The following is a 15793-nucleotide window of genomic DNA, read 5'->3' as shown; positions in this document are numbered from 1 at the left end:
TCCATATTTTTGTTGTTCGAATCCTGACAACAGGGCTTGACCGAACGGTCAGACATCGGACATTGTCAAACCGAAATTGCTCTGGCCCAAAAATCTCAAGCTAAAACAACCTTTTTTGTCCGATCCACTTAAAATCGTTATTTCGAGCTATGTGATTTATCACTCGTCGCTACCAAGAGATGCGATGGTGCGTTGTCATGGAGCTTATCGAAACGGGGGGCCTCGATGTCCTGAATATGTTCACACCTCAGATGAATTCTACCACCAACAACAACAAGTAGAGGGTCGCCAATCAACACCCACGCGTCCGCCACCTCCGCCCTCCAATGTCACTTATCCAGAACTTGATGATTCTTGCTTCAAAATGCAATGGTCAACATCAAACAAAACAAACAATTATGGGAACTGTATCAATATGACTGCTGACTTTCAATTTCGTTATATCACATCCAACGCTGTTCCCGATTTTTATTTCAGTCCATACTGCCCCATCGGTGTTGGTTATGGGTATTGTACACAGTATGAAATTGATCACGATCAGTGTTTCTTTACCACCTTGACATGTGGACAGGATAATGGTCCTGGAAGCACACAACTTGGAGACGTTTGGGTACCACAAAGAAATTCGTACAAAATTCCACTTCGAGGAAACCCGACACGACCAGACGTCCCATGGGATATGTATGATGCCAGAAGAGTGGGAGGCGAAAAAACTGTCGGTCCCGCTACAGGTAATTTTGAAAGCTAAGCTATGTATCTTCACTTAAATTAGTAATAGTGCAGTAACTGGTCACACCTTTTGATACATCTATTGACCTTAAAATTTTGATAAAAATGTAAATAATAAACTGTTGTTGTTATACGGGATAATGTTATTTGTCTAAATTATAAAAATCTTCAGTTTTTCGTTCGTACCACACTCCCTCTTAAATTATAAGTCCTTTGTCGAGCATGCTTAGAATATATCAACCAATCCTTCTTGGTAATATCTTATTCGCTTAATGAATATTTTCTGCACAGGTGTAGCGATAAACGGGATCAGTATTCAAGGACCAAACGATGCTGGTGATTTGAGCATAGATGCTGCTGGTTTCCAACTCACATGTGGCGGACACGTGACCCCACCCCTAGGCAACACCAATACCTCTAAACCTGGACCTGCTGGCCCTCCAATGTATCACTTTCATAAAGCACCCGATTGTTTGGAACCCTTTCGTAATGCATCTATTGAAGTGAGTAAAGATGGTAGACCGTTCGAACATGGAAAACTTGTGGGTTGGGCTGTCGATGGCTTTAGTATTTACAGTTACCAAGATATTAATGGATCTGTTCCAATCGTGGATGAGTGTGGTGGCCATTTTGGACCGATCGATTCTACAGGTACAGTCGCATATCATTACCATAGTCGAGCTAATGTACCTTACCATTTAGCATGTCAAGGACCTTCTTTATCCAAGTGCGCTAAAACGCAAGGCTCTACGAATTACTGTCACCCTGGGTGCGGTGCGGATGTTTGTGTGCAACCTGGTACAGACCCTGTAAAGTTGCATGAATATCTTGATGTCTTTGATCCACACTGGTTGGCCAAGTATACTACAAATGACTACGAACCCAAAACGAAAAAAGGTTTTGTAGAAGTTGTTTACAACTATTTTACATCATCACGTGATCAAGAAAGTGGAGCATATTTTCATTATGCGATCTATGGTTTGCTGGTCCTTTTGATGGTTATTTGTTTTGCTACCATAGCTTTGAAAACAAAACAAACGCCTTCATCTGGAAAACGTGACTGCAAATTGTGAAAGGGTCAATCTTTGTACCTTTTCAAGTTTCAAGCGAAAAAGTGAGATTGCTTCTACTTCACTTATCTTAAGTGGATTAATTTTTAGGCTGTACGCATCCCCTAAAATAGTTTTTGATATATCAAAAGTAATCAGAGGGGATGCAGGCCGCCTAATTAATTTTGGCGGGGATTTAATTTGTCGATAGATCAATCTCGTAAAATTTGGCGGGGATTTAATTTAACGAATTAGAAATTTTGAAAATCCTTTTTGTTAAATTTGGTGATTGATCTGTTTTTGAAATTTTTGGTGGGGATTTAATTTGGCGAATTTTGTTTAATTATGAATTTTTAGAAATTCAGGATGAATATTTCCTTTCCACTTTACACAAGAGGTTTTCATTGCTAACTTTATAAAAATTGTATAAATTGTATGAAATTTACAAAATAGAAATTTCTATATTTTACCTTATTTTAATGATGAACGTCTTTCTTGTTAAAACGTACCGTCGTTTTGGGACTGGTATGATATTTCCGCTCTAATCCCGGGATAGCCGGTTGAAGATTGCAAAGTTTTTTTCTAGAAAAAAGCTCGTGTTTAAACTGGTTATATTTCCAAAGCACGTTTTTCAACTATCTGGACTTATCTTTTTTTCCACTAGAGAATGGCAGTGGAATTTTAGTCTGGGAAGTGAATTCTTACCCAAAACGACGTTATATTATATAGTAAGATTCGTTAACGCATAAGATATTTTCTTTGTTTCGACTTTATGCAGTTACTATAAACAGCAACCTCCATAGTCCAAAAAGTATTCGATCGTTCGTTCGTTAACTGAGTCAATAAGTGGTAAAAAATACTATGTGTCCCAATTCGTTATTTTTCTTCTTTTGATTCATCTACAATTTCAATTTTCCTCATGTTTGTATCCTTGTTAGTTTTCCTAGGTGCCACAACAGTGATCATATCTTTAGAGTAACGCGAAGAGAGCGAATCAGGATCTACATCGTCAGGAAGAACAAACCGCCGCGTGAACTGTTGATGATGAATACTTTTACCTCCAATCTCATCATGATTTTCCTCGTCTTTTCGTTCACCATGAATCACCAATTCTCGGTGGTTCACTCGCACCGAAATCTCATCAGGCGAGTACCCACCGACTTCCAACGAAATATGAAACGAATCGTCTTTAACTTCAATACTTGACGTCGAGGCGGTTGGCTTTTTACCCACCCTGACACCTTCAATGCAGAGAATACCAGCGGGCGTGATGTTGGATGTTAAAGTGTGAGAGTTGATGTCGTCAGGTATGTCATACTTGCGTTGGAACTCACTAGATTCGAATCCATTCTCTGTTTGGTTGTGATGTTTGCCAGAAATGATCAAAGACTTTCCTAGAAAAACGAAAAAAAATTGATGTAGGGTACCTCTGGTGAAACAGGGGGTATTTTATTTTATTGACAGGGGTATTTCTGGGCCAAGAGAGCTGTTTCTGTCAGTTACATCAAAATGCCTCGAAAATGTCAATATGAAAATTGCGTAATCAGAGAACGTATGTCTCGCTCATTATAAAAAGGCCGAGACAAACTTGCAATAATTGGATTGTAACATCGAGTTAAGTCTCTTTTGTTAAGTCACCAGGGGGTAAATAAAACAGACCTTGATACATTTATCGTTCGTTTCAACTTGACGATTCGTTTAAAACTCAGCCTCCTAAATATTTGGGGTAGCCAAATTACATTTTTTTTCTTTCTTAAAACTCACTTACCGTCGACTTTCATGGTGATTTCGTCTGGTCTATAATGTGTAACATCTAATTTAATTTGAAATTTTCTTCCATCATTATTTTCTACTGCAATATGACTTTTCATCAAAGGACGGTAAGGTTCGTGACCAACCAGCTCACGATATAAACGATCACGCTCACGAGAACTCTCTCTTCTCATTGGCTTAGGTGGAATATTGATTGGCGCTTGCCGGTCGTATATTGATGGCATGTATCTTAAAGGTGGGAAGGTTGTTTCGAGATTTTCATCAAATGGATCTTCGAATGTGTCTTCTTCACTGACACTGTGCACTGGAATGTGATATGAAGCCATCGTTCAAATATGTTTTATGTCTTTATGCTCTAAGAGAGTAGAGAACGATGAATTGAGAAGACCGTTCTACTGATCGAGTTATCGTAGCCAAAACTGTCAAAAGTCCATATGATGTGAACCAAAAGTACTGTCATAAAGGTGTGGTCATTGTAGATATCAGTGAAAGAATACCAGTTTCCGAGCCCAGGTGATTCTAAAGTCTGTTCACGATAAGTGTGCACTCTTTTTTCTTTTACATATAACTTTTGAAGGAATTCTTCAATCATTATAAATTTGATATCGATGGAGAGATATTTGCGAGTGGAACAATTTGAAATAAAAAAGTCTTTAAAAAAATTCCAAAAACGAAGACGAAAATAAAGAAGAAAAAAATGAAGATCTTGTAGAGAAGTGCTATAACTTTCATTTTCACTGGAGAGATTCTTTGATCTTAGGAGGACATCACTGTAAAGAAATTTTGCTAAAATATTTATTCAAAATAAAGTTATGATACAAAGTTGATAAGTGATTGACCCCAAAAAACAGCAGAAAACAGCAGAAAACAGCGTTTTTAGACGTCAATTAGCTTATAACTTTGTTTGATATCTTTTGACTGAATGATTATTTTTGAGAAATTTTTTCACCAGTGAAAATGATAGTGTTAGCACTTTTTTACAAGATCTTCATTATTTTCTTCTTCATCTTCATTTTTAGAATTTTTTTAAAGATTTTTTTGTTTCAAATTGTTCCACTCACTAATATCTTTCCAATGATACCAAATTTATAAAGATTGAAGAATTCCTTCAAAAGTTATAGGTAAATGAAAAAAGAGTGCACACTTACCGTGAATAGACTTTAGGAGCTAGTTGGTTGATTTTATGTCTGCAGTATAAAAATCATTGTTTTTCTGACCTCACAAAAACACTTTAAGATTTTGATTATTTTGCAGTAGCGGTATTTCTTTACAGGGCTGTGGAGATGTTTTTAGCCCTGTTGCAGATTCACCAAAACTTATTTATAGATTGCAAGGGTTTCTATCAATATCCATTATAACCCTTTAGTCCTCTCATAAACTGTTGGCTGACCCGATATCTATGGAAATTTCAAAGATTTTATTGCCAGATTACATGAACTGTATAAGTCTGAATCGTACATTTCTGTAGTGTAGTTAGTGGATGGGCTGGATGCAACTAGCCTAAGAATTAAAAAAAATACATCTTATAGTTGCATTCCGAATTGAACAATTAATCTTAGCTCGCTGGCCAAAAAAGAAGCTGAACAAATTGTATAGTAAAAAAACTCGAATCTAAGGGACTCCATCGCAAACCTGATTTTATGGTCCAGTCTTTCCCGAAAAGCAAAACATACTGTATGTATCGATCACATCAAATTAAAATAAAAATGTATGTATGATAATCGATTGTAAACAAAAGCTGCAACTGACTGCAACTATCCGGTGCCTAAAAACGTATCGTTGAAACTTAAAACTATGATAACAAAATTATTTCAACAAGTCATGAAAAGGAATAAAACACTGTAAATGATACTAATTCTATGTACATGTGATGTATCAAAATTTTACAAATCAAATGATAAACAACGGAAAATATAAAACACGCTCATCACCCTTCTTTCCTCACATCGTAATTTGTTATCTTACAAGATCTTGTTTGCTCTTTATTACAAGTTAGTACTCAGCATTCAATTACAAACGTTGTCATCGCATTATGTCTGTCAATCTTTCTATAGAGAAAGACAAAATAGCGTAAAAAGCCTGATGGATAGCTCTGAGTGTCAATGTCTGTTTGTTTTGAAAGCCACGGGATATCATTTTGAACTAAAAAGTGGAGCAATACCTTAAGACCTAGCCTACACGTCAAAAAATTGAAATAACACAAATGTCATAATAATTTTGACTAGAACTTAGAGTTAATAATTCAAATTAATTATCTAGCTTCACTTCAAATCATCACCAATTCCATAAGGCATACATATTCCTTACATACTTATAAACGTCTCAGTTATATTTTCAAAATATGTTTTGTAGTGTAAAGAGGGTCTCAGTAATTAAAGGATCATGGTCACGTGATCAACAGCGTGGACATAAACACACGACACCACGAGGGGGAGGCGTTGTTTGTAACGTGAGGAGTCCTGGCTGTTTCACTTTGCTTTTGTTGCACTGCACTTGCACTTGTATTGTACTGTCTGCACCACCTCTTCTCATTTTCAAGATCAATATGGTAAGAACTCGTCATATTTTGAAAATAAATTTATCGTACTTATTTTTTACAAATTCATATCTTGAATTTGTCTTTTTTTTGGCAAAAATTGAAATGTCAGAATGTTTTTTTTCTGAGAGGTTTAAAACTATGGCGCGCGGAAGCGCCATTAAATACGATCTTTTTAAAACAACACCATCTCGTTTAAAACGATACTATCTTGTTTGAAACGATACTATCTTTTTAAAACAATACTATCTTCGTTTAAAAACAAACTATCTTTTTAAAACAATACTATCTTTTTTTTAAAACATACTATTTTTGTTTAAAAACATCCCGGGGGGGGTACTACCCTTGTCGACCGACGGGGGTGCTCCGCTGAGGTTCGAAAAATGGACCCTACGTGGGACTCGAAATTTGCGAAAAAAATGACCCTGAATGGGACTGAAATTGCAAAATTTTCTACTTTTTCCCCAAATTTTCCAAAAATAGGCACCCTACGAGGGACTGATTTTTCTATTTTGGTGTTTTTGCGACCCTACCTGGGACTCGTGGAGGTTAAAAAAGGTACCCTGACCAGCGGAGCATCCCCGTAAACCATTTTGCCCTAGTACCCCCCCCGGGAAAAACATACTATCTTTTTAAAACAATACTATCTTCGTTTAAAAACATACTATCTCATTTAAAAAGAAACTATCATATTTGAACCGATACTTACATCCAAAATCGAAATCGAAACTTTTCTTCTTTCTTCATTAGGGCCGAGTTACGGTTGTCGAGTTATAGATCAACTAATTTGACTGATTATAAAAAATTCCGAGTTATAATAATATAAATCTTTCTTGTCTCGCTTATCCAATTTCCAACTGGGCGCATGCGCATCACGATAACATTATAGTATTTAGGCAAATGGAGGGTAAGGGTAGGGTAGCTTTTTTGGATTTCCAAAGTCCCGCTAAGGGTCGGAAAAATCAGAAAATTAAATTTCAGTCCCACTTAGGGTCGGAAAAATAGGAAAATTTCAACTTTCTACCCCCTGAAAGATCGAAATTTGGTCAAATTTGTCCCGCTAAGGGTCGTTGAATCCAATCCTTTTTTAAACCAGCAACTTGTTCCTCATTAATGATTTTGGTTGGCCTTCCCCTCCTCCTTAACGCCATGTTTATTTGAAACGCTGCTATATTGCGTTCAATGTGTGTGTCACTCTACCCCAAGTTACTCACTCTCCACCGTAGCCCCTATGATTTGGGTAAAAGAGACAAAACCTTACTCGACATCTAAAAAATATATATTTTCACTCGTTAAACTGTTAACTCGGCTTTTCAAACCGTAGGTTTCTTTTTTTTTTTAATGAAATTTAAAATTTATTTTCGAGTTAGGTAACTCTAAAACAAAATTAAAAAAAAATACTTCGAGTTTACAAAACAACAGTAAAAAACTTTTTCGAGTTAAGAAGTTCCCTTATGACGTCATAATTTGAGACTTATGACATCACATTCGTTTTAACTCGGGTTTTTGTAACTCGGGTTTTTGTAACTCGAGTTTTTGTAACTCGGGTTTTCCTGGCCTCGTATGTTTTTAAACGAAGATGGTATGTTTTTAAAAAACAAAGTATTCTTTTAAAAGATAGTATGTTTTTAAACGAAGATAGTATCGTTTTAAAAAGATAGTATGTTTTTAAACGAAGATAGTATTGTTTTAAAAAGATAGTATGTTTTTAAACGAAGATAGTATTGTTTTAAAAAGATAGTATGTTTTTAAACGTAGATAGTATTGTTTAAAAGAAGATAGTATGTTTTTAAACGAAGATAGTATGTTTTAAAAAGATAGTATTGTTTTAAACAAGATAGTATTTATTGGCGCTTCCGCGCGCCATATAAAACTGAAATTTCTACCCATAGACAGTGTATTTTTGCTTTCTCGGACTCTGGCAGTTCATTTCATTTAAGTGAACGTTTAAGCTTTTGAACATGCAGTCAATCATTATCTGTATGTCTTCTATTAAAAAGGTCTCTGGTCTCTGTCTTGAGACCAGTTGAGACTGCGCTCTCTGATAGTCAGGCAGCTGAGGTAAAAAAAAAGTTGACGGGTTGTAAACAATCAAAAAATCAATTTTAATGAAAAATATACAGACAGAAATTTTTCCAAATCATCAACTGATTATTCATCATTCATTTACCTGACGTCCCCGGTTCCATTTTAGTTCCTAGATGATGTCATACCGTAGTAAGTTGGTCTAATGACAACCTTACCGACTGTGTTTTGTCCGGTGCCAAAAAGTATCCCTAAGCCACACCGGAACCTTTTTATCCAGTGTTAGGGGAGCCTTCCAAGCTCAGACTTGCCACAGAAAACGTCAAATGGACGTTTTGATTTTGAACCCCTACCCCCCTTCATATAACATCGGCCGTGGCAATCAAACTTGATCTCAAAATATTCAACCCTTGTCCCATCACTTGCTGTAAATATTCCATCGTTGCTCAATACATAGTTTACATTTAAAAAATAACGGAGATAATTTTGAAACTTTTTGACCAATATATAATCCTGGAATTTTTTATCTCTGTAATATAAAGGGACAGAATCAGAATCATCATTCCTATCTTTGAAGAATGGTGTCGAAATTAGAAGAAGGATGTCGAGACGTTAGACCAACTTACGGTATAGGCCCAATCTAACTGAAATTTTTTTTGAGCAAACATGATCATTTTATATACCGTGAGATCGGGTAACTTGCATCAATGGAGGCTAACATGCATAGCCCTCAAATGAAAGACCTGGCTGGTCATTAAAATACAAAAATAAATCAAAACAAAAATGGTAGAGTAGAGCTGCAAGCAGAGCTGCGTAGTTGTAATTTAATGACCAGCCAGGTCATTCATTTGAGGGCTATGCATGTTAGCCTCCACTGATTCAAGTTACCCGATATCACGGTACTCTATTCAAAAGATGTGTCTTTAAAGGTATATAAATTAAGATAAAAGGTCAGTAACCATAGCTGAAAATTTCTCTATAAAAAGTAACAACAGTTTCACAACTTTTCTTGGTCTGAGAGGAAAAAAACTGAAAATTCAAACTCTTCAAAAATGGGAATCCAATACCACCATCCGATAGCTCTAAAAAATCGGTATAGAAGACTTTTAAGAGTTTTAAAACTTTAAAATTGATTCTGAAAAAAAGGAAATCATGACATCTTTAAAATTACACACCATTATAACTTTTTATCAGCAAGTTTGTAAGTAATGATTCTGTCCTTTTTCTTAATCTACATTGAAAAGTCGATCAATGTATAATATGTTCATATTTTCTCTAAAAATTTTTGTTTTGCCTATGACGTCATCAAAAACAGAATGTTCTCTGGCGCCCACATTAAATAATTTCAAAGTGTCCGGTCGGTCAGGAACATTTAGAGAGTTCCTGTATGCGGTCGCAATCAAAAAATGTTAACAGCACATAAAAAAATTACGTTCATGTCTTTTTTTTTACCGCTTTTTACCGTTTTTTGGACCTACCCCGGTGGGGTGGAGGTCCTATAAATTAACCCCTGTTCGTTAGTTAGTTAGTTAGTTAGTTCGTTCGTTAGTTACCAACTTTTCTCGAGATTGGCTCATTCAATTTTTCTGATTTTTTGCACAAAGGTGCATTACTATAAACCCTCGAATGTGACGGAGCCCGATTTTCGAAAAAAAATTTTTTCCGGCCGGTAGAACCGGAAATGTCCCGAAAAAAGTGGTTTTTTGAGATTTTCTCGAGATTTTATCATTAGTTTTTTGCGATTTTTTGCACATAGATGCACATTAGTACTGCCGAAAAGGTGTCGAAAACCGTTTGCCGAAAAAAAAATTTTTCCGGTCTGTAGAACCGGAAATGTGCCGGAAATCGTCGTTTTTTCACATTTCCGTCACATTTTTTCAACTTATTTAATTGTTTCTTTACAGAAAAGTGTTCTTTATGATGATGCCCAAAATTTAGCATCGTTTGATTTCCAAAAAAATCATCCTTTGAATCCGGAACTCCTTAAAAATCGCCGGAACAGCCGAAAACCGGCGTAAAACAATTTTCCCTCATTTTTTCAACTTATAATCGACAGATTTTCATGATTTTTTGCACAATGATGTAAAATGGCAATGCCCAAAATGTGACAGAGCCCAATTTTCGAAAAAAAAAAATTTTCCGGCCGGTAGAACCGGAAATGTCCCGAAAAAAGCGGTTTTTTGAGATTTTCTCGAGATTTTATCATTAGTTTTTTGCGATTTTTTGCACATAGATGCACATTAGTACTGCCGAAAAGGTGTCGAAAACCGTTTGCCGAAAAAAAATTTTTCCGGTCTGTAGAACCGGAAATGTGCCGGAAATCGTCGTTTTTTCACATTTCCGTCACATTTTTTCAACTTATTTAATTGTTTCTTTACAGAAAAATGTTCTTTATGATGATGCCCAAAACTTAGCATCGTTTGATTTCCAAAAAAATCATCCTTTGAATCCGGAACTCCTTAAAAATCGCCGGAACAGCCGAAAACCGGCGTAAAACGGTTTTCCTTCATTTTTTCAACTTATACTCGACAGATTTTCATGATTTTTCGCACAATGATGTAAAATGGCAATGCCCAAAATTATACATTACTTCCATTAAATTCTAATTATTCGTTTTATAAATAGGTAGGTCCATTAAAGTATTACTTGTTTTCTTTAGATCAGATGACCATGTTTGATAATTCAAGTTTGTTTATCTTTTTGGACCAGCACTAAATGTACTCATTATATTTCTGTATAGACTAAACATGAATGAAACTGCCCCAATTGAGGGAATTCCCTGGCAGACCCTCATGTAATCAATCCTCATCCTTCTTTAAAGATGAGAATAGTCAGAAGGTTGGAATCGTTGGTTGAAACCAAAAGATTAATTTCTCTGACTGCTAAAGTCTGTGTCAAAAAGGTGTGCACTGTTTTTAATTTTTACTAAAACTTTCCAAGCATTTTGTCATATAATAAAACGTTTGGAAGCGTTGGAAAGATATTTAAATGCGCTTATATTTCCCTTTAATTTGTTTTCAAAGTTCTTTCAACACCTGTAAAAAGGAAAAAATGGTGGATGATGTTTGGTCAAACACTCTATTTAGAAAATAAACAACTCAATCAAACTACCTTTGGAAAATGCAAAAACATCTGATTGGTATTACTCAAAAGTATAAAGTATTTCTCAGAATATTTTAAAACTATGTTATTAAGCTTTACACCACTGGAAAGAATCTCCAAGGTGAATAATCTAAAAAGATTTTTTCTACTGGTTCAAGAATCATGGTATCAGATTTTTGCAGTACAAATCTTCGCAGAATTTAATTTTGTGGCATTTTGACAAATCCAGGAAATTAAATTCTGCGAAAACACAAATATTCTCAGAATTTAAAGAATCACCTCTAAATTGGCTCATTGGTTCACCTCTAATTCTGCAAAACTTCTGGGTTTCCTCACAAGGTAATTAAAGTCTGTCTCAGAAGCATGTGGACACTTCAATTAACATTTTCCCAGCACTCATTCATGTTATGTTAGAAAGATAAAAATGTTTTAATTTATTTACTAACATCAAAAGGATTTACCCAAATTTCTTTCTTTATTTGATTAAGAATTTTCTTATTTAGGAATACCCAAGTGTCAAGCTGAATAATGGAACATCTATGCCATCATTTGGGCTTGGGTAAGTTGGTGCAATGCAAAATGCTATACACATTTTCATTTTATGCTGATGTCAGAAAAAGCATTTTTCGTCAGTATTTCAAAATAGCTGAAACAGAATTAATTGTCGCTTTTTGAGATGATTCGAATATAAAGAGTGAAAATTGACAAATAACTTTTTCCAAAAAAGGTGTGAAACAACTGGAAATCGTGTCTTTTGATTTATTGATTTTTTGTACAGGCTGCAACTTGCCTAAGAGTTTTTTTTCCTAAAGTAATCTTTGACAAAATATGAATCTCTTTATAGAATTTAGTGTGGCAACACAAGAAAAGTTGTCCTTTCTTAAATTGTCCCAAAGATAAAATTGGGAAAATGTCCCTCATTGTTTGCCCCATTTTGCCATTGTGCACTGCATCAACCCCAAAAAGAGCTTCTGCTCGAACCTTATCTTTATTTCCCATTTTTTTAGAACATGGTTATCACAACCAGGAGAAGTCAGTGCAGCTGTCAAAATTGCTTTAAATGCTGGATACAAGCACATTGATGGTGCAAGTTGCTATGGCAATGAAGTCGAAGTCGGCCAAGCTTATAATGAATACTTCAACTCCCCAGGAGCTGTTAAAAGACAAGATGTTTATCTAGTCTCAAAACTCTGGGTCAAAGATTTTGGTCGAGTAAAAGAAGCATGCCAAAGGCAATTGAAGCAATTACAGTTAGACTATTTAGACTTGTACTTAATGCATTTGCCATTTGAAGTTGAAGGAGATCACCCAAGGGGAATCCCAGATGAGGATGGAACAGGGTTGCTCGGTTATGATGCCAAACGTGTCAGCGTAAGTAAATTCAGTTAAAATTATGAACGTAGAAGGTTTTTTTCAAAAATTCAACGAATGCTGAATACAGAGTAATATTTGAAACGATGATTCCTCATTTTGTAGTACCAATAAGATAGCTCTAAAAATCTCATTTTGTCAAACAATCTTATTATTTTATCTTATCAGGAAGTTTGGGCTGAAATGGAAAAACTTGTTGATGAAGGTTTAGTTAAATCCATTGGTGTCAGTAATTTCTCCAGCAAGAAGATCAACACACTCTTAGCTTCGTCTCCAAAGATCGTCCCAGCAACCAACCAAGTCGAACTTCACCCTTATCTTCCACAAAAAGCCTTATTGGAAACCTGCAAACAACACGGTAAAGGGCATTCTCAAACTTACACTGATTACGTAATAAATGCCTGGCAAGAAATTTCTCTTGAACATTATGTTGCAGATGAATTCTATGATTGAAATCTAATCTCTTGTTTTAAAGAAGAATTCTCATGGGACACCCTTCAGATAATCTGGTCAGCGCTTTTTGATTGGTGATTTCGTCAACCAGGGGGGGTGCCGCCCGACTTTCGACCCTTGAACCCTTACGGGGACTAAAAAAGAGAAAACAAAGGAAAATTTCAAGAATTTTACGACCCTTACCGGGACAAATTTGACCAAATTTCGATCTTTCCGGGAGTAAAAAGTTGAAATTTTCCAATTTCTCCGACCCTTAACTGGGACTGAGATTTGATTTTCTGATTTTTCCGACCCTTAGCGGGACTTTGGGAGACCCAAAAAAGGTACCCTTAAGGGCAGCACATACCGTACCATCCATTTGCCTAAGTACCCCCCCCCCGGGTTTCGTCAGTCCTATTTGCATACCTCTTTACTCTCATAAGAAACTTTTATCATTAGACGATGAGTAGAGGATGAGTTATAATTTCCCATGTTTTGTCACCTTTCAGGAATCGTATTGACAGCATACAGTCCTTTAGGAGGACCAGGGCGTACAGATAAAGCTGACGACGAATTGAATCTCCTTGAAGATGAAATTGTTACTGCCATTGCTAAGAAACACAGTTGCACCAATGCACAGGTTTGTCTTGTTAGAAGTCTTTGTGTGATTTTAGGGATACATACTGATCCCTAAGACAGAAATTATCTAGATCTGCCAAGACTCAGATTCTGTAGAAATGCAATATTTCCTTTTCGATCAGTCTTGTTATGGTCAATATGAAATTTTTTTGTAACCAACCAATACTAGGGATATTGCAAAACTTTGGATATTCCATGGGTAACAATTCTGCAAAACAAATTCTTTCACAGTTCAAGGAAATGAGATTCGATTTCCAAAATGACTGTGGTGTCGAATATCTATTTTTCAAACGTAACTCTAGTAAATCGACTGGAAATGACGTCAAACGCAACTCCCGTGTTAATTTTCTCGAGATAGGTTGGGAAATCGACTATATCCACTTAAAAGTCCTTTATCGTTTTTTAGAGCTTACGATTGGTATAAGTTTTGAGTTTTATCGACTGAAATCTCGTCAAATTTTTGGGGGTTAAGGGGTTTAGCCTGTGAAGTCAGTTTTTGGGTCATAAAAAGATTTCCTAGGCCTCGCGAAAAACTTTTTAAAATACTGAATTCTTTGAAGTGGACCAGGTTTGGTTGCGTCGCATAAAAGATGTCACGGGTCCTAAGGGTTTGTTCCCTACTATGATAAGTTTTACTTATCTAAAACGATCTCGTTTTGTCATCAGGTTCTTTTCAAGTGGGGCATCCAAAGAGGAACACCAGTCATTCCCAAATCAACCAACGAGAAACGAATCAAAGAGAACTTGGAATGTTTGAAAGTTCAACTCGATGAGGAAGATATGAACAAATTAAACGGTATCGAAACACGATATCGATTTATCAAACAATTATGGGCCATCACGCCCGGAAATCCCGTTGATTCTATCTGGGACGGTGAATATTTGGGTTGAATGCGTTGAACCCTTTAGTATTGTAAAACACGTACGTAGCTTACGTACATACGTAGCTTACGTATAAATATCAGTGGAATTGGAATACAACCTTACAAACTTCATTAAAATTGTCTTACAAGAAGCAATTTTAACTAGAAAACTTTTCTACCTTTTGTTATGTTAAGTTTGAGTTTTAAAAACATCATATACACACATAGATAATTTAGATATTTTTTAGTAAAACGAGACGTACTTTTTATAATTTTGGAAATTTTTTTTAGCTGTTTAATGGAAAAAAAATAATTTTTCAACGAAAAGTTATACTTCTTAAAGCTTCATTTTGTAGACTCGTGTCATCTAAGAAAAGTACTGACACGAGGTGTGGATCTTTTTCTCGGATAGTGGATTTTCTGGAGCATATAGAGCTTCCTTTGCTATCTTTGAGCTGAAAATCTTATCCAATAGAAGTCTTTTCTTGGTAATCTCTAATTTACACGATGCCTCCTACTAGAGTAATGGAAAGGAAAAGAAAAAGCATTTCTCAAAAACAATGGAAACACCGCTTGTCATATACCAGGTCCTTTGCACTTAAGGGAGTTTGTTTGGAGTTAATGGATTTCTTTTGTTGTCGCTCTAAAATTTTGTATAATTAGCGTGGTGTGAGAAAATTATTTTGTTTCAGGTCAAATTACGCGAGAACTTTAGGTTCTTATATTTTGGGGACACCTCTTTCATACCAAAAGATACCTATATTTTCTTGATCAGAATATTCTAGCGATTCTAATGATATAACGTTATCAAGACGGCTTAATTAGATAAAAAGCTGAAGTGCGAGAAAAAAAGAAATTAAATCTGTTTTTAATGATTGCTAATTTTCTCGAAGTAACTTGATATCATAATGATGAAAATTTTTCAGACTACAAGTTAGTGTAAAATGTACTGGATACTGAAAGTTTAAGATTAATGGACCAAAAACAAAAATTACCAAATATAGAAATCAGCACTCTTGGCATAACCAAAGAGATAGAAAATAACGAGCCGTCTTTTTATGAACCTTTTCTAATTACCTAATTAAAGCCAAAACAAAAGAATTTTCAATAGAAAGAATCAGAACACTTTGGGTAATCAGAGAAACGCTTTTTCAATTCCTTTTCATTTCTCTGCTTCTACATTAATTATCTGTCAAATTAAAATTGTGTAATTTATCAGGTTTTGCTCTCATAGTATTTGAAATTACTTTCATTGTGAAATTCTACTCGCACTG

General features: G+C 35.5%; 3 protein-coding genes across 3 annotated transcripts; 2 read left to right on the top strand and 1 right to left on the bottom strand.

The window, feature by feature from the left end:
• Positions 1-161: 161 nt before the first annotated feature.
• Positions 162-2038, top strand: LOC136810627 (uncharacterized). Its single transcript, XM_067067189.1, has 2 exons — positions 162-731; positions 1021-2038. The coding sequence occupies exons 1-2, from the start codon at positions 185-187 to the stop codon at positions 1800-1802; spliced, it is 1329 nt and encodes a 442-aa protein (XP_066923290.1). The 5' UTR covers positions 162-184; the 3' UTR covers positions 1803-2038.
• A 606-nt stretch (positions 2039-2644) lies between these two features.
• Positions 2645-3928, bottom strand: LOC136810621 (uncharacterized). Its single transcript, XM_067067183.1, has 2 exons — positions 3547-3928; positions 2645-3172 (listed from the first exon to the last, which is right to left on the bottom strand). Exons 1-2 carry the CDS (start codon positions 3875-3877, stop codon positions 2655-2657), a joined length of 849 nt encoding a protein of 282 aa, XP_066923284.1. The 5' UTR covers positions 3878-3928; the 3' UTR covers positions 2645-2654.
• Positions 3929-5877: 1949 nt separating this feature from the next.
• Positions 5878-14846, top strand: LOC136810620 (aldo-keto reductase family 1 member B1-like). The gene is made up of 6 exons (XM_067067182.1): positions 5878-6099; positions 11718-11773; positions 12222-12585; positions 12754-12943; positions 13527-13657; positions 14323-14846. The coding sequence occupies exons 1-6, from the start codon at positions 5893-5895 to the stop codon at positions 14545-14547; spliced, it is 1173 nt and encodes a 390-aa protein (XP_066923283.1). The 5' UTR covers positions 5878-5892; the 3' UTR covers positions 14548-14846.
• The last annotated feature ends 947 nt before the right edge of the window (positions 14847-15793 follow it).

Source organism: Clytia hemisphaerica, unplaced genomic scaffold (assembly GCF_902728285.1).
Source record: "Clytia hemisphaerica strain Z4C2 unplaced genomic scaffold, Clytia hemisphaerica genome assembly, whole genome shotgun sequence".
NCBI classification, from domain to species: Eukaryota; Metazoa; Cnidaria; class Hydrozoa; order Leptothecata; family Clytiidae; genus Clytia; species Clytia hemisphaerica.
The sequence above is the reverse complement of the archived record's forward strand: the minus strand, read 5'-3'. Positions and strand labels throughout refer to the sequence as shown.